The following is a 26,627-nucleotide window of genomic DNA, read 5'->3' as shown; positions in this document are numbered from 1 at the left end:
CAATGAAATATTTCATACGGTACAAGCACAATTATAATTTTAAATGTAGTGAAAATATTTTTCTTCCAGGGTGGACAACTTACATTACAAAACATTTTCAAAATTCCAGACAGTCTTCTATGAATTCCAAAAATAACCCCTTCTCTTAACTGGACCCCTTCTCTTAACTTCATAAGTTGGGCACTCAACGTCTGCATAAATTATTCTTTGCTTGTTATTCAAACAAGAATTCTATGTTTATGGATGTGTCTTTTACAACTATATCAGGTAATGGACTGATTTTCTTATTGAGGGTGGCAAGAAAGAAACAGTATTGTTTTTTTTTTATGACCACTTCACTGTTGATTAGTCAAGGAAATTTGACGCAATTGAAACATCACAATAAACATAAAAGAATATAATTGAAAAATGTGAAACTTGATTTTTTTTCATTAACCTAAAAATTTAAGCCGTCTTTACATAGACAAAAAAATATGGTTGTAGTATAAAGATGTATCTTTATACTATAACCTTACTTTAATACTGATTTCTTTAAATACTAGTTTCACAGATAAATAAAATCTAGGGTTGATTTTACTTCTACTCAAAATGAGAGTAGTATGACTCACATACTGTAGGGGAAAGGAATGAAGGAGAAAGGAATGTTTCTGAATGGCATGCTTTATGACGGCTCTTTAAATTCGCACGTGATATTTGCTTACAGTAAGCAGGGGAGGTTTGTTTTTTTCCGCTACAGCGTTGGGTATTTCGATTTGCGGTCCAGTTTATAGTGGAAATTAGAATTTTAAGTTATACATTTAGTTTTCTGATATATAATGTTAAAAGTTATTAAATAGTAAGTACATAATGAAAATAAAATGTGTAAAATATATATTAAACAAGAAATAACTTAAGTCAATAAAGTATCGATAGAAATATATATAAAGCATATGCCATTTAAATATTCTGCAGAACATTATTAAACAACACATTGATATTTCATGGATTTAGGCTTAATAGCAAAAACCCCTCCGGCCCTGGACAGACACTCGCGAGAGAGACTGCCGAACTCAGCAATAATCGCACGGTGTAACATCCCATCGCGAAAGGGTTAAAACCTCAGCCAGAGACCAGGAAAACATCCGCACAACATGCGGAAAAGGTCAAATAAGGAAACACAAAAAAATATAAAAACAAAAAATGTAATAAAACAAATAAGTAGATTAAATTGCATTTAAAATATTTGTGTGAGGCTATTATTTAGAGAGCTCTTTTTGAGATACAATCTCATGTTGCAGTTAGAGTGCATTGAAAATGATGCTATCAATGATTTGCTTTTAGAGTTCAAAGTTAAATTAGAAAAAAAAAAATTTATTTTAGAAAAAACAAACATCTGAAATAAAGAAACCTCATTTCACCTTTTAAAGCCAACTGATTTTTATAATATAAAATCAAATGCAAACGTACACAAAAACATAATTGTTTAATATTTGTAATCATACATAATAATGATAATGGTAAATTTGTTTTCACACATAATTATATCAGTTGAGATGATTTTTACAGACGCTAAATATTTTCATAGATCCGTCTTTCCTGGCGCCAACAGAAGTGGCATTTCCACACCAAGAAAATGACACTGACTAGAATTAAAATCGTTTACGAGAAATCATGTACCTTCTATAAAAATTTTGAAGTCAATAGAGGTAACCTCTAAGAATGACCGACGTCCATTTCACTGTGGAACGGAGAGTGGTCGTTCCAGAGAGGTTTCACTGTACTTCTGTTTATTAAAAAGTTCTGAGAATGATGACGAATTCAATTTAACAAATAAATAAATATATTTGAAAAGATTCATTTTTAGAAATAAAAAATGTTGATGCTTAATAATCATAAAAATAGTAACAAATTATAAGATTTTGATATATATATTTTTGAGATTTTTTTTCTAAAAAAGTATTCAAATATGATCATTTGATCAATTTAAAAATATTATGACACTTTTTTTTAACATATTATCTAATTGATTACTATGTAGTCCATTTCAAAATCTGGATCAGCAGTTTTCAGAAACTAGTGTGACTTCCACAGATCACCTTCCTTCTTCCTCCTTAAGAGAGATTACAAGAGTTCCAAAAGTTATTATTTTTCTTTAAGTAATGATTTTTGAAGTCTGCTATTTAGATCCTGTCAGTAAAAAATTATTTATTTAATAATTAGATTTTCATTATAAAACTATTTATGTAAAACGCTAGGAAAAAAAAGACACAAAAATGGTCCATTTTAATGAAAATCAGAATTTAGCTTATAAATTCATTCTTAACATAAATACATATATCAAAAAACAACTTAATTACTAAATAAGATTAAGATTGCTAAATCTTAATCACATAAGGTAAACTTTAATTATGAAGTCAGGGTTCTGCCAAAGTAGATTAATCATTAAGTATTCCATAGAAAAAAGAAAAAACATTTTGCTTAATTTTTTTCTCTTCAGATAGATATTACACATAATAAAATTAAAGCTTCAATTTTTTACTATTTTTCTTGGAATTGAGATTTGAAGAACACTTTTAGCAAGCTTATTTTCATAATAAAATTATAATAATTTCCAAGATTATTTTCATAACCCATAATTTTCATACAACAGAAATTTTAATAACAGCCTTTTAATAACCAGATGATTTTTTTTACTACAATATTGCAGAAATTCAAACAATAAATTTGAATTTTTTACCTAGATAGTTTCAAAAATGTTAGGACCTTTGGTAGCTGACTTCTTCAAAATAGCCTTTTTTTACTTTGTAGGCACCTGCTTGGTGAGGTCCATAGCGACTACCTTCAAATCTAGATATTGGACGTCCTTTAAACGATTGCTGAAATTAAGACAAATTGTGTATTGATACAGACAAGAAAAGTAAAATTATATCGTAATTTGAATACCGTTATGAATATATAAACTAATGCTAATTATCAAGAAAATTGTTTTAAATAAGAAATCTCCATGGACTACACTTAACTGCATATTTCTTTAAATAAATTTATACAAAAGCCATTTAAATGAGTTTAAAATAATTTTCAGATAAAGAAAAATATTTAACTAAAAAAAAAAAAAAAAACATTTTCAGTTAAATTTTGTTAACACAGGGATGATAGTGACACAAAGAGAGAAACACAGAAACTTTTATGTGCTAAAAATTGATATCAATTTATATACCATGCATGTTTTGTATTTAACATAATTTTTTTAAAGATTATAATTAAATTAACTACCAATGATGAATATCACACCTTTATAGAAACTAATTTTAAAATCTTAGTCTCACAAAAATCTTAGTTTTAACAAGAATTGCAATGTGGGATTTTTAAAATTGCGATGTTGAAGTTTTAAAACGCATGAATATGAAATGCGATACTGGATTTTAAAATTGCGTTAATATGAGTCACGATGTTTGATTTTCGAACCATGGGAATTCAAATCACAATGTGTAACTTAAATTAGGTAAATACGAGAACCGATGCTTGATATTCAAACTGTGTGAATAGGAATCGCAATATTAGCCAATTCTGGTGCAGTTTCAAATATTCAAAATGACGAAAATTCGCTAAACCAAAAGAATCACGTGTATGAAAGCTCCTTGTATGTGGGAATTAGCAGAACTTTTAAAATTTGAACTTTAGATTGAGGAATTCCGTGAAAATTTAGAATTGTATGTTTTGAGGAATGCTGAATTACGCGATATTCCCAAAAAAATCATTCACACTGCTCCCAATTTTTGGACCCGGGGGGATAATATGAAAAACCCGGAATTCCGGAATACACCCCGTAATACAATCAGCACTGTTTTTATTTTATCTTGCAAGTGCAAGTCTTTATTTTATCTCTAAATACTAATTGTACATAAATATAAAAAACATTTAGGATTATCATCAAATAATAATCAATACAATATAGCATAACTTCTCAGCCCAAGAAGACAAAGTTTTTTTATTTTAAGAAAATAATATATAAATGAAACCTGTACTTGTTTATATAAATAAATTAAAATAAATTGTAGACTTACTTCACTATCATTATCACTTTGGCTACTCATAGGAGTAATACTTTGCATTGAGCGACACCTATTATCAGATGCTGAAATAAAAATGTGAATATTTAAAAAATTTTGCTGAAAAAAATTTATTCTGTTTCAATTTAAGAGTATTGGGGAATTAAATTAAGCACTAAATTTGCAATGCAGCACTGGCGTTAAGTTATCTTCTTTATAATAAAAGAAAAGTTCTATGTTTGGAAATTTGCTCCTTTTGTTGCCCACAAATCTCTCCTTAACACCTTACTATTGAAATCGCCATTCACTAATGTCAAAAGTAATTTACATTTACTCTATTATTGCAAAAACTTGTTAGTTCGGAAACTTGTTGTATGGATGGTTGACTGAATGTAAACAATAACAAACTTCTTAAAACCGGAAGAAATTTATGAAAACTTCCTGTGTATCCTTCCACTTATGGTATGCTTACGAGGCAATGTATGAACAGGCTTAATATTCCAGAAAGTTTTATTATTGCAATTTGTGTCTAAATTTACACGTAATTTTACCGTTTATAATAGTTTTCTATGATTTATAAATTCTAACAAGTCATGAGCGTAAAATAAATTTCAGAAAATTAATATCACAACATAAATAAAGTGCAAGATTTGCCATGTCTTGAGCGTTATCCCTCATTTGGCTATATTTGTGTTGTGGTGTAACTACCACTATAAATATTAAATATCAATTCCTTAGTATACAAGACATGTTAACTTGTTTCTATCTGGAGATACTTGTTGATAGATGAACGTTGACAGTCTATAAATAAATCTCGTCAGTGTAAAATATCACCATTTGTTTTTTGGGGGGTTGCATCTTGCAGGGAAAAGTATGCTTGCGGAATGCTCCAAACTCCTTTGTTGTTTGTTTCATTGAAATTTAAAAAACACATTATATTGTAAACACTACAAGCATAATAATATTTGATGGCGCGTTTTTTCAAGTTTAGGCGTAAAAGTAACCCGGAAGTCTTACGATGAATTATAACCCATAGCGCCATCAGTGCTTAGCTTTGCATGGTTACATTAGCTTTACATTTACTTCCAACCATCCATAAACATTCCTGGTTTTCACTAAATACAGAGCTATGTAAAACAGGGCTCATTTATTTCCAATCATCGATAAACATTCCTGTCTTTCACTAAGTACAGAGCTACGTAAAACAGGGTTCATTTACTTTCAACCATCCATAAACATTCATGTCTTTCACTAAGCACAGAGCTACATAAAACAGGGTTCATTTACTTCCAACCATCCATAAACATTCCTGTCTTTCACTAAGTACAGAGCTACGTAAAACAGGGCTCATTTACTTCCAATCATCCATAAACATTCCTGTCTTACACTAAGTACAGAGCTACATAAAACAGGATTCAATCTGTAGGCAAACAGTCTATAGTGAAAATCGGAATAAATAAAAAAAAAGTGAATATTCTTGTTTAATTTTTTTGTTCCTATTTTAACATTGAATATGCACATCTTCCCATGTTAAAAAGCTAGCTATAATGATAATTTCATCAGCTATTATGAATTATTGTTTTAATGAACTTTAACTGTATTACAATTCATTATGAAAATATTATGCACTCTGCAAGGTTGTAGTGCGTTGCACAGGGGTAATTGAAAGCACAACTCAAAAATCCTGAAAATTTCTTGAGAAAAATCATTAGTGACGCATTTCAAAAATTTTTATGTCTTTATAAATTCCAATCATTGATATTTTCGCAACATGAAATTCTAAATGAATTATATGCACCATAATTTAAATTAATAATTTTGCACAAGTTTACTTTCATCTTTAATCACATTTATTATTCCACCAGAAAAATTATTTACAAAAGAAAGAGATGCCAAGTATAAATTCTAGCTTTAATATTTAAAAAAATATATATACAAGAATTTTTATACATAAATGTGATTGATGATTTGGATCTTAAGATTTCCAAAAATTTCTGGATTGGGATTAGCGAAAAATCCGATATTTTTCTGGAGCGCAATCATTTCTGTTTACAAGAAACGCAGCAAATGGGTAAATAATATTGTAATCAAAATAATTTGAAATCAACTCATATTACAAGTTCTGTGTTCCAGCAAAAACTGTTAAAAGAGTCATGGATGAGGAATTCAGCGTAACAAAGTCTAAATACCAGGCAGAATTTTATAGTTCGAAAGCAAATTATTTTGAGAATGTTGATTTATAACAAGTATCCTAGTGTCTCTATGGATAGTGTTCTCTACACTAGGATGCACTGCAAGCTCTTTAACTGCCTATACTTACAGGTTTCAGGTGTATTTGGCTCACAACGTGATCATTCGTGTTTTGAGACTGTCTTGAGTAGTATTTCTTGTATATGGTATATTTGTTACCCGATTCATTATGTATACTTTTTTTCTAATATTATGGGCTATATTGCAGGGGGGTGGGGAAACAAAGTAATTATTTCCTTTTTCGCATTTTGTAAATCGTCATCTCATTAAAAAAAAATCGTGAAATACATAGCAGTAAATCGATTAATGAATGGTTACTAAAAACGGTTACTAAATGCGCGTTTTTATTTCGAGATTCAGTTGTCGTAATAAATAATAAATATATTTAAAATATCGGACTTTAAAACAATGAGGAAATCAATATTAATAGATGAATTAAAAAAATTAGAACGAAATTTTCTGCAGAAAAGAAAACCAAATTTTTAACTTCATTAATCTTTGTTTTTTCTTGTTTGCAAATGAGAATAGAAAAAGCATTTTTTTCCCCCACTCAGCTGCGCGAGAAAGGCATCTTTTGAATATAATTCTGAAGAAAAGATAAAATCTTTCAAAAATCTCAGCAGAAAAAAAAGCTTTACTTCCCAAAAGAAAAATATTTCTGCAAGAACTCCGTAACGTTCTGTGACAATGTCGCCGCGCCGCCACGATTCTGCCGCGGGAAAACTCACAATCACTGTTTTTCAGTTCTAATTCAGATAAAACTTAGTATCAAATTTCTTACCGCAAAAAGAATGAGAACTTTCTAACTTTGAAAATGGAGGATGCTCAAGAATCTTTTGGACAATATTTTCTATAATTAGTGATTCATTTAAAACCTTAGTTTCTCCCTTCAGTTCTTCATAATTTCTCTGTTGAGTTTGTTGTAACATCATCAGTTTTTGATTCTGCTTTTTTATTTGATTTACAAACTTCTGCATTTGTTCATCCATCTGTTCCTTAAAAGACTTAAGGACCGCCAACATGGGGTTTGGATCATCATCTGGTGTTAGATTATCTAAAAGAGTAATTTTTAGAACAGTCAGAATTCAAAAATTATAAGATAAAAATTGAAGAAAAAAATTAGATTGTTGAGGTAAAGTAAACACACGGAGCAAAATTTTGGATTTGTGATAGCATGCAAAGCCATCACAAATCAAAAAAAAATTTTTTTTAGCATTGCTTTTATTAAATGCGTTAGTTTAACATTGCTTTGTCCATAGATGGGAGCACAAATGCTAGTGTAGATAGCAGTAGTGTCGCAAAAAATATATTTTTTCTGTAAAGAAAATACTAGTCCAGTTTTAGCCTCCAGCTCGGTATGTTGTTTTATTTCTTGTAACCTGCCCGCTTGGAAATGCTGAAAAACATGTTTAAAATATCAGAATGAAATAAAAAAAATTACACATCGGGGAAGTAATCATGACATAATGGTTTGCATTTTGAAAACAATTTTTTCAGCATTTGGAACTTCAGGGTTAACTTAAGGTTTGCCTAAACCACTTTTCTCCGAACTTTTAAAATATTAAAGGAAATTATACAGAATTCGCCACGAAAAGTTTCATTTGCGTCATAGTGCATTAAAAAGATTTCGCCTGGCACTTCTGCTGCCATAGGTATGATATCCCTATCTTAGAACCAGTCAAACAATTTGAAAAATTAACTTCCTGCTATATTTCGAAACATGCCGGCCTGGGGGTTAAACCATTAGCGTGCCTGACTGCAAAACCAATAGCTGCAGGTTGGAATCCCACTCAGAGCATGGATGTTTCTCTCTGTGTTGTCCTCTGTTGTGTGTGATGTGTGAATGTGGCCCACCCTATAAACAGGTATCCGTGGCAGTATGGAGAGGGTAATATTGCTCGTCTCCGTGACTTTGGTCGCAAGGTGCTCACCAGGCTACGAGTAAAATGAGCAACACTTTTGGTATATTCCATGGCAAAGAATGTTTTACTAAAATTATTCTAACAGCCATGACTAACCATTAAAAAATCATTATATTAAAAAAAATCGTATAGTTTTTGCTAAAAAGTGGCATTTCATACAACAAAAAGAACCTTAAGTGCCAGTAGAAGTATTCTGTAACACTTATAGCATCTGCGCCATAAATATGTCACTTCTGTCTGAACAAGCTAAATATTTTGCGAAATTAATTTCTGGCTAAATTAGAAAAAAGAAATAAGTCCATATATTTACTGCAAGAATTTAATTCCTTTGCGGCATCAGTTTCGAGCAAGTTTAGGTAGCCATCCCAAGAAACATTGCTGGATAGGTTTTGCAAGCTCTTACATTTATCCTGGATCTAAATAACAAGAAAACAACAAAATCAGGGAAAAATTTGTCTAACTTTCAATAATTCATATCAGCTTATCATTATTCCGGAAAATATAGATAGAAAACAGTTGCAAAATTAATCAATAAACTAGAACACAGATAATTCTGAAATAAGTCTATTATACAGTTTATTAATACTTTTCCATTTAAACTGTTTCTAATTTCGAAATTTTTTTAAACTCATTTATACATAATTTTTTTAAAAACTCATTTATACATAAATTATATGATTTACATCTGGCAATATGAAAATCTCTTTCTCTCTTTTGTAACTTTTGATGGAGCACAAGCTTATAAAATAAACTTGTAAGAAGAAATAAATTTTTAAACAACAATGTTTAAATAGTCAACATTTAAAGCAAAAAGGTAAAAAATATAACCAAAAAGCTCTTAAATTTGTATTAAGGTTTGAATAAATTGAAATTTTGGAACAAAACTTGGATTAATAAGTTCCCAAATCAAAACAGCGTTTTTAACACATCAAATTTTAACTTCATAGTTACATTTCATTAGGCTGCAGATTTACTAAACATTGTATTTTTTTCTACAAGTTTAAGGGTTAATAAATTTTGAACTTAATTATTGAATGCGAAACTTTTTTATTCCGTCACACTCCCTGGAGATTTTTCTACATATATTCGTAATTTAAAGTTTCTAAGTCTTATAGCTTTTGTGCAACAAAGCAAAAAAAAAGGAAAAAAAAGAAGAACATTTGCACAAAAAACCCACTTAAAATTGCAATAACTTTCAAACAAAATTGAATTTCGAAAAAATTCTGTGTTAAGTTCGAAAATAAATACAGCCTTTTCAGCATACTGAATTTCAACTATGAAGTTGCATTTTTTACAAATTTAACAAACAGTTAATAATTCTCAAACAAATTATGGAATTTTAAATTTTTTTCATTCCATTGTACTTCCCTGTGCATTTTTTTACGCATCTTTGTAGTTTCAAGTTTCATGGTTTCTGCGTACCCAAATAACATGTAACATTAAGTTAAACACCCAAAACAGTATGGTAGTAAAACTGTATCACTTACAAAATTTTAATAGAGAGATAGATGCTAGGTTAAGTGTAAGTCATAATACAAGAATATAATTTAAAAATAATAATACTAATGAAATCATTAAAAAGAATTATAAAACACTGAAACATATAAGTTACATTTTTTTAAAAAAATAAGCATTTTATTTTAGGAATTTATAAAACAGTCATAAAACATTAAATTTTAAAAATATTTTTTCCATTTAAATGCTTGGTTATACAGAAAAATGTAAATGTTTACCTTGCTATTTTGGGTGGAATCCAAGTATTCATACACGGGAATAGGTTCTTTTACTGCTGATGACTGTAAATTGAGAAAATTAACTACTCAATGTAACGTATTTGTCAGATAAAAAAAAAGCTATACAGTCAATTAATAAAATCATTCAGGAATATATTTCCTGCAGGTGAAAACTATCTTATGAAAAACCTTCCTACAGGTGAAAACTTTTCTTTACTATCTTCCACTGACTATAGTTATAAAAAAATTCAAGGAAGTGTTGACACTTGCTACATGTAAAAAGTTAAGTGTCAGAAACACGGATGCTTAACAACACAATTGGAGTTACAAATATTCCATTACAGATTGATTTAGAAAGGATGATTGCATTAAAAAAGAAAACACAAACAAAAACATCAAATGTATGCAAAAAAAAAAAAAAAATAGGTATTTCACAAAAACTTTCAAATTAAGGGCGAAAATCATCAGAAAATAAGGTGTCATGAAAAAGTGAAATATAGTCAAACCTCGATATCTCGAACTTGACGGGAGAGGGGATAGAATTTGAGATACCAAAAATTCGAATTATCGAAAATCGTATGCTATTGATGGTAGAATAAAGAAAAATGCTCTTTACATACATTATTTACTATTCCATATCTTTTCTAAAAACACTTTTCGCACTTTCATTTAAAAAAAGATTCAATTGCTGTTTGCTTTAGAGATGTGTAAGAAAGTTTGTCTGTAACACTTTCTAAGTGCACTTTAAATGTCTCCTTTGACATATTCGGCTGCCTCTTAATAAATCTCCTTACAGTGTCCACTGCAGAAAGTGCTTGTTTGTTAGTAACATTGGGCGGTAAATCTTCAATTTCCTGTTCTGATAGTTCACAAGAAGCTTTCAGTTGAGTGATGATATCATTATCATCCCACTGACCACACACTGTTACTGCATCATCTACGTTTACAAAGTCATGAAATTCCATGTCATAAAGCTTCATGAGTCTGGTCAATCTGTTCCGATCATTTTCGGTGTAGTTTTCAGCAGAATTAACGATATTGATTGTTTGACTACTTTCGTGATCTTTAATGAATCCAGCCTTCTTGAAGCCATTCATTATCGTAGAGGAAGACACATCATTCCATGCCTTGTCAGCCATTCGCATAGCTGGTGAAACTCCATCTTCCATTTCGGACAACATTTTTTAACCACTTGATGACGATACTTTACTATAAAACTTTGGATGATGCCCTGCTCAAGTTGTTGAAGTTTTGAGGTAGTGTTTGGGGGGAGAAATTCAATTTTTATGTTTTCCATTTTAGGTATTGTTATATATAGTGCCCCGTATTATGCCATTTAGGTATATAGTACCCCGTATAGTTATCAATGAAAAGCACAATTTTCTGTTTTCATTTTCTTATTTAAATTTTTAAGCCAGCTTTCAAAAAGGTTTGATGTCATCCAAGCTTTTCTATTAGCTTCATATTCTAAAGGAAATGATTTTATGCCGCTGAAACATCTTGGTTTTTTCGATTTCCCTATCATCAACGGTTTCAACTTTTCTGTTCCATTCATATTTGCACAAAACAATAAAGTTAAATGCTCTTTACTTCTCTTGCCTCCATGACATGTTTCACCCTTTACATGCATAGTTGCCCCTGGAGTGCATTTAAAAAAAGTCCAGTTTCATTCGCATTGAATGCGTCTTTTTTGTCGTAATCCTTCACAATCAAGCATATTTTCTTCCTAAATTATTCACAAACTTCTTCGTCTACGCAAGCACTTTCACCACGCATTTTCAAAAATGTAATATTGTTACGTTTTTTAAAATTTTCAAACCAGCCATTAATTCCTTTGAAATTTAAGTGGCCTAATTCTTTTGCAAAAGATTCAGCTTTTTCTTTGATAACAAGTCCATCTAGAGGGATGTTTCGACTTCAATATTGTGTAATCCACATTATAAGGCCCTTCTTCATATCGGGAAATTCACAGGTTTTTTTACTTCTTTCGCTTGCCTAGGCCATCCTCGAACTTTTCTAAGATAACTGCTTTAGTTTTTAAAATTGTCGAGAGCGTACTGCTTGGAATCCCGAATTCCCGTGCAATTCCTTTTTAGAATTTTTTTCAACTTCGTCAATGATTTTCTTCCTTATTTCTACGTAAAGCGTGATTAATTTTCGCTTGTTAGCCATTTTAAACAAATGACTCGCCAAAGATCCAACCTCTAAGTGCTCTCATTTTCTCTGAAATAACCAAGAAAGGAAACTTTTTAGGAGATCGTTTGGTAGCTTGAATGCAAAACAGAACAGGCATGCATTCACACATATCTTTCACCTCCTGTTGCAATAAGAAATTTTACAGTCTTCTTGGAAGCCACCCACCCTTTTGATTCTTGCTCATGTCGTCATTTCTGGTTTTCTTAAGACCACCCCAAGAAATAACCTTGCAGAATAAAAGGACAAAGAGAGCATACATGGTCATTGCGGTGCAATGGTAACTGAATGAAAAACAGATAAGGAAACAATAAAACAAGAATTTCTACTTGGAGGGTTAAGAGAAGTGATTTCAATGTGTTACTGATGTCTTTATGTTCATTTTTTTAAAAAGTTTATCATTATAAGAATTGTTTTTCCATTCCGAAAATTTATTTTTTTTTGGAATATTTCTTTATTTTTAGAAAAAAAATCTACACTATTTATGCAAAAAATTCAACTTATCGAGGGATTAGAAAAAAAAATTCGCGCAATCAATTTTTTTAACTATGAATGCATAGGAAATTTGAAGGGATATTTTTTCCTTCGAGATATCGAAAAATTCGTGAAATCGAGGTTCGAATTAGCTAGGTTCGACTGAATTCGACTTTTCCATAGTTTTTCAAAAAAATTTTGTAATTTTTAATTTAAAACTATGGAATAATAGACAACCCAAAAATTTCCAACATAGCTTGTGGAGATTTTTTGAAAATAATTTATACATTTCACATAAATATTACTCCAAAAATGATCTACAATTAGATAAATAACATAAAGGAGACGGAAATATACAATTGACTGCATTCTATTTAGGAAACAAAAATTTATTCTCACGAAGTTTTAAAATTTGTTATAAAGTTTGCCAATACATGGCACTGTTGACTGAGAAAACTTCAGAAACATGACTTCAAAATAACCCACATTTAAAGCAACAATAGCCTGAAAACATAATTAATAATTGTCACAAAATATCTTCTGTTTTTCCAGTCAGCAGCACCATGTTTTGACAAACTTAGAAAGTACTTTCAAAACTAGGCAAGATTAAATTCTTTGGTATCATAAGCAGAAAGCACCAAACTGAACATTTTTGTCCCCTTCCAATTTTCTTTAAATGTTTTTTTCAAATCCTTGATAGTTTTCAAGGCACGTAGTAACATTACAGTCACAAAGATAGAAAGTTCAAGAATGACTTTGAAATATACCTGCAAAGCTCCTATTTGGCATTTAAGTTTCTTAATGGTATCTTGTTCTGCAGATAAAGTGGCTTGATTAATTTTGACTAAGGAATTCAAACGAATTATTTGGGAAGCAAAATCTCTAGAAATCTTCTTTTCTCTCTCTAATTTTAAGTTCAAATCTTCTATCTCCTAAAAATAGAAATAAAGTAATGTTATTATACATCTACAGTATGTTGAACAATTTCTGTCTTTTAAAAAGAAATCGTAATTCATACAATTCTTTTTTATATTTACAAATTACATTAAAAAAGATAACCAAGTTCATAAAGTAAATTGGTCTCGAGAAATTCACCAAGTTTAAGAAATACAGTATTCCGTGCTAATTAAGTGGCTAACAATTGTTTTTTTCATTTATGATTTTTTAATATAGAGAATAGACTCTAGCAATATAATACAGTATAGTATATAATATAGACTCTAGCAACATAATATAGTATAGTATATAATATAGACTCTAGCAATAGAATATAGTATAGTATATAATATAGACTCTACATAATATAGTATATAATATAGACTCTAGCAATAGAATATAGTATAGTATATAATATAGACTCTACATAATATAGTATATAATATAGACTCTAGTAAATAATCCATTTTCATCTTAAGAGAAGAGTGGAATTATTCCTTTCATCCCTTCTTGTGTAGAATTCTAACATTTTGAAAACAAACTTTTAATTTAAATACAAAAACATTTTCCAACGCTGCACTGACAATATCTGTTTGTAATTTTTTATCAAAATAAAAATTTATTTAAAGTATACACTTAGAAATTGAGAATTTGATTAATGATATTTAAGTAGAATGATCAAACCACAATCAGTAGGAATTGTTTCCTAAGTTAGTAAAAATCGTGAATTGTGTTATAATTATTCTTTAAGAATTTATCTTTTTATTATTAGTTTAATTTTCATGTAGAAATATTTAAAATACTGATTAAAGAATTATTCTTAAGAAAGAATAATGATGCAACGTAAAAATTATGAATTGAAACAATTCAAAAATAAACCGTTAACCAATAAACTTCACAAAAGTAGAGGAATTTTGGAGCAAGCTCTAAAAGAATTAAGTATTCAGTAACTTACCCTATCTTCAATTAATTTTCATTAGTTTTGATCATAATTAACATTCTCTAACTTCTCTTCATTTATTTAATTCATAGAAAACAAATCATGAAAATGTTTGAATCCATGAAGAAATTCCAACAATTGATCAAGCAAAACTAAATTGAGTGCTATGGACTTAATTCAGCCAAAAATATTTTTCAGAAAGGAATAGGATAACTTTTTTTGAAAATAGAAATTTATTAGCAACATTTGGATGCAGCTGTTCAATCGGAGTTTCATCCCACAATTTAATCTCATGGCTGTTTCAAAACATAACTGTAACAAAACCTTTAACTTTTTTTGTAATTTTAAGTAAATTTTATCAAACATTAGTAAATATGTTTATAAACTTGCATATTTTTGGCATTTATTTCAATGTAAATCATATTGCAAGAAAGTCATATACAACTTAAGTCAACTTCAACTTTGAGATATTCTATGAGTATGTTAAAGAAAAGTAACAGCATCTTATTTAACTTTCAATCAATTTCAATTTTTTTTATAAATATAGATATATTATAAATATTTTAGAGAATTATGAAAATTACTCAATTTCAAGCTTGTTTCTAAAAATTTCCTGAAAGAAACCTTTTCATGTTTACAATATTTTAAATATTTCAAATGAAATGCCTTACATTATTAATATCAACTAACATATTAACCGCTTAAAATTATAAATTTTTAAAGAAGTGGTTATATGTTCTAAGAAGTGGCTACTACTGAAAATGCTGCTACTAGCCAGTAGTAAAATTTCCTAATTTTCATCTATAGCTTGTTGTTTTTTTAGCATTCATTTCTATGCAAACCATATTGGAAAACAGTAATACAACATATGAGTCAATTACTACAACATTAAGATATTGTATTAAGTGTTTTTATGGTCTAAGAAAATATCTTAAGTCAAGCCTAATAAAAAGAAAAACAAAAGTATTATTCTATAAATGTCTTATACGATCAGTGCTTACATATGCATGTGAGACCTGGACAATGACCCGTGGAGATGAAAATATGATAGCTAGATTTGAGAGAAAAATACTGCGAAGCATTTTTGGTGGAATAAATAAAAACGGTACCAGATTTAGAAGATTAAACACGGAACTTTACAAAGCATATAAAGAACCTGATGTCATTAAATTTATCAAAATTCAAAGGATTAAATGGGCAGGCCACATTATAAGAATGGAGGATAGCAGGACAACCAAAAAAGTTTTCAGTGCAAGGCCAACAGGTACAAGAAAATGAGAACGGCCAAACCTAAGATTTTTAGACAGCCTTGAAGAGGACCTACAAGTTTTAAAGATAATAAACTGGAGAACCTTGGCTAAGGGAAGAATGTCTTGGCATAGGCTTGAAGGCCAAGGCCCATCCTGGGCTGTCGTGCCAATGAGAAGAAGATATTGTATGAAAAAGATGAAGGAAAATAACATTACAATTCATACTTGAAAAGATTTTAGTTGGTCATTTAGTTCTTGAACGCTCTCTTTTTCAGTTTTTATAGACTTCTTCAGCTCTGAACTTAAGCATTCAACCTCAAACGTCGTTGATTTTTAATTCTGTTTTGAGTTTCATATTTAGCTCTTGAATTAGTTTTATGTTACTCTAAAAACAATAAATAAATTAAATACTGAAAATGAAGAAGAAAAAAATCATGATATTATTTGTAACTTTTACAAGAAATTTTTTATCTTAGAGAAAACATTCATACAATAAAGAGGCTTTATTAAATATTCATTCATTCACTGTGATATTTTCAAAAAACCAATACTTAAATTTTTACACACAATAAAATTAAACACATAACATTTCCAGAACTTACATAAATGAAATAGTTCATTTATAATTGAAATGCTCATAATAATGGAATGCAACATATTTTCACAAACTTTAAATGGCACTTTGCCCAAAACAACTTTTATCATACTTTAGGACAATACCACTCCTGTAATTTTTTTCCGATTCCCTAAATTAACCAATACAAGTCATTTCTCTCGAAAGTAAAAATTAACATAGAAAATACATTAAATAGAATTAAAAAATAATGAAATTTAAAAATAAATGGAATTAAAAATAGGTTTAGTTCAATCATAAAATAAATATTATTTTACTTTTGGGAGTTAATGGTAAGAGTCATCATATGTAAAGGAACTAATTATAAGTGCACTTAATAATTTCAATAAATCGAAGAAAAAAATTTCAGTACATAAGAAATATTTATTGGCACACAGAAATTTCTTTAATAGATTAGAATAAAATACTTTTTATACAAAACAACATTTTTCAAAAAGATTAAATAATTTTTTTTTCTAATACTGAATTCACTTTACCTGTTGATACTTTAGTTGAGTATTACAGTTTCGCTCAAACTGTAAAGCTTTATTAGCAACTTTAAGTTCTGTTTGCAATCGGTTAACTTCAAAGGAAAGTTCTTCATTCATTGTTTTCTCCTTTTCCCACTTGTTTTTCAATTCTTCAATTTCCTAAAAAAAATTATCACAGATTTTTTGGTTAAATAAATTTATGAACTAATACGTAGTAAATTATATTTTTCTTTTGAAGTAATTATAATTAAAAACAAAGACTGTATCTAAAAAAAATAGATAATTATGTTTGTGATGAAAATAATTTTAGTTTTAAGTTTTTTTTCCTGCCTATTAATTACCTATTTTCCTAATTTCTAGGAATCATAAAAGATTTTTGAGAATGTAAATTACTAGCTAATGTATTTTGTATCGCAATGGATTCTGTACAGAAAAACCTTAATTACCCATAGTAATAAATGGTGAAACAACAGAGATGAAAGAACTCCCCATTACCCACAAAATAGTCAGGTTATTTGCATGTGTGGGTCGGGAGCGCAGGACTGACGTTCGTGAGAACGGAGTTGGAATCCAGTCGGAAGAAGACTCCCTGTGTAGTAAAAGGTGACCGGTGCATGTTTAATCTGTCGGGACACTGAATGGAATGACCATTCTCTGGCTCAGATCAAAATTACAATATGTGGGTGAATAAATGAGTCGCCCTATAAACAGGTGTGATAGAAATCGAATTCTTTATGGCGCCACTGGAAAACAAGAACAATCGCACCCCTTGTCTTACTGGCCTCTAACAACAACAACATTTGTATATGTGTTTTAAATCAAATATTTCTTTCTCTCTTGGTTTAAAAATAATGATGATTTATCAACAGAAAAAAAATGGAGTGCAATTTTTTACATTTTAGTGCCGATTGGAGCATCAGTTATCTATATTTTTAAAACAATATCTAAGAATGAATGTGAGCACTTAAAAAGGAACAAATTAAGGGAAAAATCAAAATAGCAGGAATAAAAAAATATTCTTTCCTACATTTATTTCCGCACTATTATCACAAGCTGTAAGCTATGTGGGATGAATATAGTAAATAAAAATATTCAAAAGAATCAGAACTGATTGACCAAGATAAGAACTTTTTTTCAATGGAATAACTGCAAGTGACGCAGTATGGGCATCTCGATCCTGATCGGTTGTTGAAACGTGGCATTTATTTACGTTAGCAACTGTTCTTGCCACTCTATTTAGAGTAGGCCAAGCCCGTCAAGTATCAATTCTCTTTGGTGACACATTCTAACTTCTGTAAAGAAACTTAGCTCAATTTTAATACGCTAATAAAGATCAGCTGGTGCTGTCGTCATAGGTCACATGTGCAGGTATGGGACGTCTTCTTTTCGATGTGCAAGTATTGGATGGTCATATTACATATGTATAAATGATATAATTTATCCCTCAACATAAAACACAATTTTAGAAATAAATTACCTTACTTTTTTAGGTTTTAAAGTAAAATTTCAACCCAATTACATATTAAATTTTTGCTACACATGGCATATTTCATCAAAAATAAAATATTGTTTATGCAATATGCAATGAATGCAACTTTTTGATAGATAATGTGATAAATAATACATTTTGTAAAGAAGAAAATTTCATAATTATTAACTTGTAGGTTTTATAATACCCATGGATTTAAATTTATAAATAAAAGCATCATTTTGCACAAAAACTGAAAAAACTCAATAAAGTAAAGATTATTAATAGTCACTCTAGCCATATATTTCGTCATCATACATCTGACTTGTGATTTAAAAGTAAAATTTATACATAAAGCTTTAACACACACAGAAAAAAAAAGAATTATTGAACTGCCAATATGGCTACAGTAAGAAAAAATTTGGTAATTTTTAAACCATGTGTATTTGTATGCATGGTGTTTTATATATAAATGTAAATACTCTTGAACTTTTGACCTGCTCTACTTTCGGTTATAAAGTACACAGCTGCTTACACTACGAGATGACATTCTCAAACAAATAAATTTGTTTTTTATAAAAGAAATAAATTATAGAATTTCGGAGATCAAATCTGCTGCAATTTATAAGATTTTAAGTAATTCTGGTGAGTTTGCAGAGAATACTTGTTTTAGTTATTTATAGATGTATTGTTAAAAAATATGAAATGGTTGCAAAATTTAGAAAAAAGTCACTTTTTATCATACCATCATAAGTTAGTATTTTGTTCAAGCAGCGAAATTGAGTTCATTCTACAAATTATAATTTACGTTTAAATTCTGAAGTTGGTATATTGTTGACAAGGTAAGAAGTGTCTTAGAATGATTCTTTTTTCAAATGATGATTCTTTTATTTCTAAACACATGTAATTAATGAGGTAACAAATACACATATACAAGAAATACTAAACAAGAGAGTCTAAAAACACCAATGATCATGTTGTGAGCCAAATGGCTTCAAAACACACTAGAAATAGTAACTCGGAAGTATAGGCAGTAAAGAGCTTGCAGCGCACCCTAGTGTAGAAAACACCATCCATTCAAATTAATATTTTAATGAATCTAAATTAATTTAATCACTTTGCAACAAAATTTTTATAAAAAACAATACTAACAAACCTTGAATTTAACGGAACTCACTGTTTGATTCACATATCTTTTTTTTTTAACAGCAAGGTATAAAGCATACCCTTCGGTATTTAATTGAGTGCTGTACATGGCTTCTATTAGTCAAAAATTAAATAAAACTAGTGCAAAATTTCAATATATACATTTACATACTATATCTTTTTCATTAGCTGCAGAAGAGTACACATATTTTCTATTGCCATAGCTACCACAGCTTTTTGCTTTGAAAGTTGTTGCTTTGAGACCTTTTTTCTGAAAAAGAAAATATGGTTAATTTCATAACATAAAATCTAAAATGAAATATGGTTCAATTTCATAACATAAAATCTAAAATAAAATATGGTTCAATTTCATAACATAAAATCTAAAATAAAATATGGTTAAACTTCATAACATAAAATCTAAAATAAAATATGGTTAAATTTCATAACATAAAATCTAAAATAAAATATGGTCAAATTTCATAACATAAAATCTTTTCACTTTTGCAAAACATTTTTTTTAACACAAAGCAAACTCTTACAAAGTTTGGTTTGTTAAAAAAAAAATTTATAAATTAAGACTTGATTTCCACAGTAGCAAAAAAATGTGTCAAGGAAAGTTATTTAAGATGAAATAATTTTCTGAGAGAACGACTGTTAAAAAAAAATGATAACGAAGTCGACGAAATATTCGCCCATATCACGATCTGCTGCTGAACATTGCCAATTCTGAGCAAACTTTCGGCAGCAGCCTGTAAGAAAATAAATTAACGAAATAATAATTTTAAAAAAACATCGTATAAAGAGAAAATTTAAAAGGTATGCATCTTGTATTCACCCCCAGCTTAAAGAAAAATCACAAGCTAGAAATCTACTTAGCGCCTTGGCAATTGTAATTGGAGCGAACAGAAAAGGAAGTAATAGGACCCTAAATCCGGCACTCATGGGACTGACCAAATACCGCACTTCGGATCTCTTTCAGAAATTCAAATATGGCGCCCAAATATTACTATAATTCAATTACACTCTTAATTTCAGAAAAACCAATAAATTTAGTCAAGTTTCGATCGTAGATTATTATGGGGTGCATTTAAAACTGGCCCATCTTAAGAAATTTTATTAATTAAAATAATAATATTTATAATATAATCAAGATGAAATAATCCGAATCCTCTGAAGAAGAAATAATTGTTTCTTCTTCGGAGCGAGATCATAGTTCCCGTTTTTTCTTTCAGATAGCATTTTGTTTTAACAAAAGACACTTACCTTGCAGGAAAGAAAAAAAAAGCTAACAAGGAACTAAAAAAAAAAGTAACAATTAATGCTAAGAAACTAACAATGAATAACAACAAAAAACAAGCTAAAAACTAATAACGATAAAAAAACAAGCAAACAACTAATAACAAGAAAAAAATACAAGCAAACTATTAAAAAAAAATTAACAGTTAATAACTAATAAAAAAGCAGCAAAATAAAAAAATTAATGAATCGAATAAAAAACCGCAAAAGGGATAGAATTCATTTTGTAGTCCACATAGTAGTTTCAATGTCAACTGGGTGTGGCCAATTTATGGTCAAACAGAGGAGGGAAATGTGGGGACAAACCAGTAAAGCACAAGCACAGCTGTCAAGATTGATTTATCAGTTTTTTCCAACTTGCCCTTCTTCATTTTGTTCATTGGAAATGAAGGTGTTTTTACTTCTCACTTTATTTTAAACTGCTTTAGAAACAGATGTCTCCTTTGACACAGATTTGTTTACTTATTTTTTTCAAGCTTCTTTTTTATTTTTAAAAGATAAAATAAAGTAAGTTACTTCAACAGAATAAAATTCCAAATAAAAAGAATATAGCTGATTTTTTTAGTCTACTTGTTTTACGGATTTCTGTACCTTTTTTTTTTGGCACGGTGCCAACTGGTAAGAACAACTTTATTTTGTTTCGTTTTGGTGTTTTTTTTTTTTTTTTTTGTTGCTGAAAGAGAACTTTTTTCTGTTGTTTATTTCGCTGAAAAAGAAATTTTTTATTATAATTTAGAAATTAAAACTTTACTTTATGAAATGTATCAAAATATTTAATTTCTTATTATACAGATGTTCTAAATGGTAATTTAAAGGCCTTTTCTAAAAGGATGCTTATATGCGCGGTTTAGCGCCATTGCGGCGCTTATTATAACTTTTTTTAAAAAAATTTCATTTTTATCGAAGTGCGGCGCTTGCGACAAAGCTGCGCTTTTGCCGAAAAATACGGTAAGTCTTGAAAAAGGGAGAAATCATTTTGCTGGATTGCACTTTGTTAAAGACTAAAAAGTTAAAACAAAACAAGACTTCTAGTCATGAATAGCATTCTGTACTGACAAATTATTACAGTCACTATAAAGAAAAAAAATTTAAATTTTAAACTTATCATGGGATTGTACAATTCTATGCAAGAATAACAAAAAATAAGTTTTTATACACTTAAACGAATGATAATGTTACTTTTTGACTATTACAATCTGCCAACTACTTAAGTTATAAAATTTTGAACAGAAAGAAAACTGACAATCCCAAATGTTATAAAATAAAGAGCGGTTAGAGACTCTGAGGAAAGTTTGATTATCAGGGGTTGCTTCAAGCCCACCTACCTGTAGATTAATAGTACCAGTATGTCAGGTCCCAAAATTGTGAAGCTTGAGCATCCATAACTTCCCTGGCCCACAGAGGGCTGTTGCAAGAATGCTTACTCAAAATAAAGATAGTGAATTATTCATCATAAGATAAATAATTTTCGAATGAAGCACAATGAACTTGCATTCCCATAATTCTAACCAGGAAAATTTTCACACATCGAAATATCTCACCTAATTGTACCCCATCATATTTCTCATCTTACTGTAACACTTGTTCGTAATTTTATCAGAAAAAATTGGATAGATATCATTCACTATTGAAAATTTATTATATGAATACTAAATCACAATTTAAAAATAAAGTAAATTAAGATAAATTTCAGCTGATCGCCCGCCACATAACAAAACTGCAATAAATTTCTATACTGAGGCTTTAAAAAAAAAAATAAAATACAAAATGAAAAGAAAAAAATTCACCGATTTCCCACTTTTTTGATTTGATATCAAATTTGCTAAATGGGCTGTCGAAGAATCAGTAACTGCTTCTGCAAATAACTGGCCATTGTGACTCCTGGATAAGAACAAATAAGAGTATAAGGACTATAATATATATATATATATATATACATATAGTGGAACTCCTGTTTTGTATGTTATTCCATTTCTTACGTCATTTTTTGCTCGTCTGTGAAAATCTATACAGATAATGTAAAATTTTCCTGGATTTTATGTTATCCTTTTTAAGAAAATCCTGCTTTACATGTTTTTCTAATAGATCAAACTAATTTTTTCTCTCGAAAACTAGCACAAAGTTTTTTTTTTGTTTTTGTTTATGCTAAAGAGACTTGTTTATTTAGCCGTTTGTAGTTTTTCTAATAACCGTTATTAACCGTTTCTAGTTTTTCTCATTGTCCTTTTATCTGAGAACGGGCAGAATGACTCTCTCTCTCTCTCATTTCCATTGAAATTAGAAGGTTGTTTAAAGGAAGTATAGCATAATTTAAGTGTACAATATGCTGGTGGAATTTTTCTAGCAAGTTCAATCTGGGAATTATTCAATCATTCAAAGAATGTTGCACTAAACAACTGGTTAGGAGAGTTGACTTGAAATTACAAATGATTTTAATAAAACTTCTAGGAGTTCTCGGTCTTTTAAGAGAATGGTTTTAATAAAACTTCTTGCTCCTAGATATCCAACAGGAACATTGGCTTTTCGGTTTAAAATTGCATGTCCGAAGATATCCCGAAGACGTTGATGCATATACCGATGGCAACACATAACTCATTACTTTTCAAATTTAATGCCAGCTTCCGAGGACAGAGATGAAAAAAATGAAGATGATTAAAAAATATTGGAGGATATACACACAACTGAACAAGAGTTTAAAAGTATAAAAACTCTGAAACATTTGTAAACAATAGTAAGAATTGAAAGTGATATTGTTGATATTGTATTGAAAAACAAAAACGCGTGTAAAGATTACACATTTTAGTAGTGCCTGTCACGTAAATTTTTGAAAAATATACTACTTATATTTTTTTTACACGGATTTTATGTTATTCCACTTCGTGTGTTTCCTAATGCAAATCTGTTGGAAAACGTAAGATCAGGGTTCCACTGTATAAATATTTATATAAGTTAAAAATAATAAGAAGACATGGAATAAAAATTTATATACTTTTTAAAGAGAAGAAATTTTTTTTTCAATAAATATAAATTTTAATAATATTCTTTAAAAATTAAAAAGTCGGAAAAGATATACTCTCGTCCTCAACTCACATGATTATATCCACTCATTGAGTTAATATAATAATTAAGCTGAAGAACATTTACATTATGATAAAAAAAAAAAAAAATTCCAAACAATGTAGAAAAGAATCTTGCTTAAGTTTTTATTTCTAAGACCTGTATATTCTTTCTGAAAACATGTTATGCAAATGCATAATTAAATTATTATTTTTTTAATTGAAAAAAAAAAGTTTAAAGCAAAACTAGCATGAGCTTTTAGATACAAGAAACAAAGGAGCTTTAAGGGAATTAAAGAAGTATAATTTTAAAACTATTGTTATTAATTAATAATCAAGATACGTTGAAATAATATAATTATTAAAAAATAATTTTAAACTAGGCAAACAAACTGATTAAACTATTTTACATATTGAGCTTAATTAGATGTCATAAATTTTAAATTTAGATGTTATATATTGGATAGGTAATATATTTTAAATTAGATATAATAACATCTTATTCATTAGGTAAGCAAATAGAAAATATATAAAATATTAAATTAAAAAAATTTGTATGTGAGTGCAATTGTAACTTTCACAATATCAATATTTATATAAAAAGTTGCCTTACTTTTTGATGGATATAAAATTAGAAGCATTTTGAAGAAGACTTTCTAGACTATTGTAGCCAAACTTTTCAAAGGGTATGCCTGTTCCAATAAGTTTCTTATAATCATCTAAAAATGTTGGCAAACAAATCAAAATTCATCCAAACAGCCAGTTGAAATAACTTACACTTAAAAACTAGATACATTAATATGCTCATTAAATAAAAATAAATTTCTTAGTTCATTATTGTCAAATCTAGCAAGTCTGCACTCACTAGTACTTTTGATTAGTTCAATAATATGTAATAAAAATATACCACCATAAATAATGTTTTGTTGAAAGAAGTCAAGAAATTTAAGCAAGGCATAACTAATTTGGCCAAAAAACATGAAATCAATACTTATGGATGATATTTATAAGGACTTTCAAAACATGCATTAGGATTGAAGATTCTAAGATAAAAAATAAGTTATTTTAAATAAAGATGCTTATTTAAAATTATTAATTATTATTCATGCTCTAGAGGATTTTAAAAAATCCTCAAACTATTATTGGCGCCAACTGCTTAATTTCAATTAATTGCGGTAATAGGTACTACGAGGATATTTCCGTATGTAGTGATCTGTTGGGACAATGGGGATATTTCCATATTGTGATTTGCTTCACCAACTATAATCGCAAAGGTGCCAAATATATCTTAAACTTGAAAAAAAAAAGAAAAAAAAAAACATGTAGATGTTTGCCCAGGGGTGTCTAAAAGTTATACCTTTTGAGATGGTTCTTTTCCGTAAGTTTTTCTTTTAGTTTTTTGCGGCCACTGCTAGGAAGTTGACAAGACTTAGAGATTATTGTGCCACAGATCACAATATGGAAATCTCCCAGGGGCAACTATAATCCCTACAACACCAAAAAGATCTTATGCTTGCACTTTTTTTTAAAAAAAAAAAGAGGTTTCCCTAGGGGGAGGGGGACTAGGAGTTACACAAACCTTTTAAGTAGGTCGCTGTGGCTTTTTTAAAGTTTCTCGTAAACTACTGCCCGGTGGATATTTCTGTATCATGATCTGTCACGCTACCTACAATAACCAAATAGATTTTAAACTTGCAAATAAAAAAACAAAACAAAAAAAACATGTAGATTTTTGGCCAGGGTTGGCTACGAGTTATAACTTTCGAATTGATCCCTTTGCATGATTTTTTTCTTTTTTTAGTTTCTCTCGTGCTGCTGTCCAGAAGTTGCCAAGATCTGACGATTTTACTGCCGCATATCACAATATGGAAATCTCCCCCACTGCTTGGAGGTCACCAATATTTGGGGTTTATTTTTGAGATGATTACTAAAACCGAAATCTTACCCTTACTGCTGGTACAATGGGAAATGGGTCACAAATGTTAGGTAGTAGGTACCTTATGTATTGATTTAGATAATGTTATATAAGTAGGTTTTTTACAACTCCTTCCCTGAAACAGATAAGAATCTAAATAAATTACCTTGCAAGTTACTCAACAGAACACCTCCTTTACAGCTTTGAACCACACTTCTAATATTAACCAGCAAAGAGTCTAATGGTAAATCATTCTCAAGACTCATGGTTCTAATACTAGTTGAATTTTTCTATGATAGCTAAAAAATAAAATAAACATGGGGAAAGTAAAGATGTGAGCATTATCATACGAACATATTTTTCATACATAATAAATAAGAATACTATGATTTGCTTAACACAAGTAATAAGGGAAATACTTCAAAGTTTTATTGATGTAGATGTTTTCAGTAATAAAACAATGGTTTTCGACGCAGATCAAAAAAGAAAATGATAAAATATTGCGTCACTCTAATTTAAATTCAATCAATAAAAAAGTATTATTTATATTTTAATGATTGTTTTTAAAATTTATATAAATTATGATTTAGCAATGAAGCGAAGACAAAATGGGAAAAAAACATTTATTCCAAAATATGTTATTTTATTATTTACTTATATTTTCAATATCTTTTAAAACTTCTCACCTTTTTTATTGTTTCTCCAGCATAACAAGTCCATGAAAGCTGTAAAAAATAGGAGTTAATTTTAAAACCTAAGTAAGCTTTAAGGGGAAATACCGAACAAATCATATTGATGCATTAATATTATCAGAAGACGAAGTAAAACAAGTAATGAAGCAAACGAAACCGAAACTAAATAAGCTATTGCCATTACTGAAAAACGTTTTAAAAACCTTTTTAAAAATCATAAT

General features: G+C 29.1%; 1 protein-coding gene across 3 annotated transcripts; it reads right to left on the bottom strand.

The window, feature by feature from the left end:
* Nucleotides 1-809: 809 nt before the first annotated feature.
* On the bottom strand, nt 810-26,591 carry LOC107440811 (uncharacterized). 3 transcript variants are annotated; one of them, XM_071180812.2, is made up of 13 exons: nt 26,369-26,542; nt 25,881-26,013; nt 24,413-24,518; nt 22,531-22,624; nt 19,617-19,715; nt 16,837-16,989; nt 13,368-13,532; nt 9,934-9,996; nt 8,511-8,616; nt 7,060-7,332; nt 4,044-4,114; nt 2,717-2,855; nt 810-2,089 (listed from the first exon to the last, which is right to left on the bottom strand). In XM_071180812.2, the coding sequence occupies exons 2-12, from the start codon at nt 25,978-25,980 to the stop codon at nt 2,736-2,738; spliced, it is 1,350 nt and encodes a 449-aa protein (XP_071036913.2). In that variant the 5' UTR covers nt 25,981-26,013; nt 26,369-26,542; the 3' UTR covers nt 810-2,089; nt 2,717-2,735. The 3 variants fall into 3 exon arrangements, with proteins under 3 accessions (XP_071036913.2, XP_015909342.2, XP_087005485.1); XM_016053856.4 differs by having other exon boundaries at nt 1,444-2,089; nt 26,401-26,591; XM_087149359.1 differs by having other exon boundaries at nt 2,050-2,166; nt 26,401-26,591.
* Nucleotides 26,592-26,627: the final 36 nt, after the last annotated feature.

This window comes from Parasteatoda tepidariorum, chromosome 8, assembly GCF_982258835.1.
Source record: "Parasteatoda tepidariorum strain Cologne lab strain chromosome 8, Ptep-v5.0, whole genome shotgun sequence".
In the NCBI taxonomy this organism is placed as follows: domain Eukaryota; kingdom Metazoa; phylum Arthropoda; class Arachnida; order Araneae; family Theridiidae; genus Parasteatoda; species Parasteatoda tepidariorum.
The sequence above is the reverse complement of the archived record's forward strand: the minus strand, read 5'-3'. Positions and strand labels throughout refer to the sequence as shown.

Bases quoted from the DNA above. Each gene is read 5' to 3' on its own strand.
- LOC107440811 (XM_016053856.4), bottom strand. From the start codon at position 25,980: ATGAGTCTTGAGAATGATTTACCATTAGACTCTTTGCTGGTTAATATT. The intron at 13,533-16,836 runs GTAAAGTGAATT...TTCTATTTTTAG, and splicing joins CTCAACTAAAGTATCAACAG to GAGATAGAAGATTTGAACTT. The intron at 8,617-9,933 runs GTAAACATTTAC...CTTGTTATTTAG, and splicing joins ATTCCACCCAAAATAGCAAG to ATCCAGGATAAATGTAAGAG.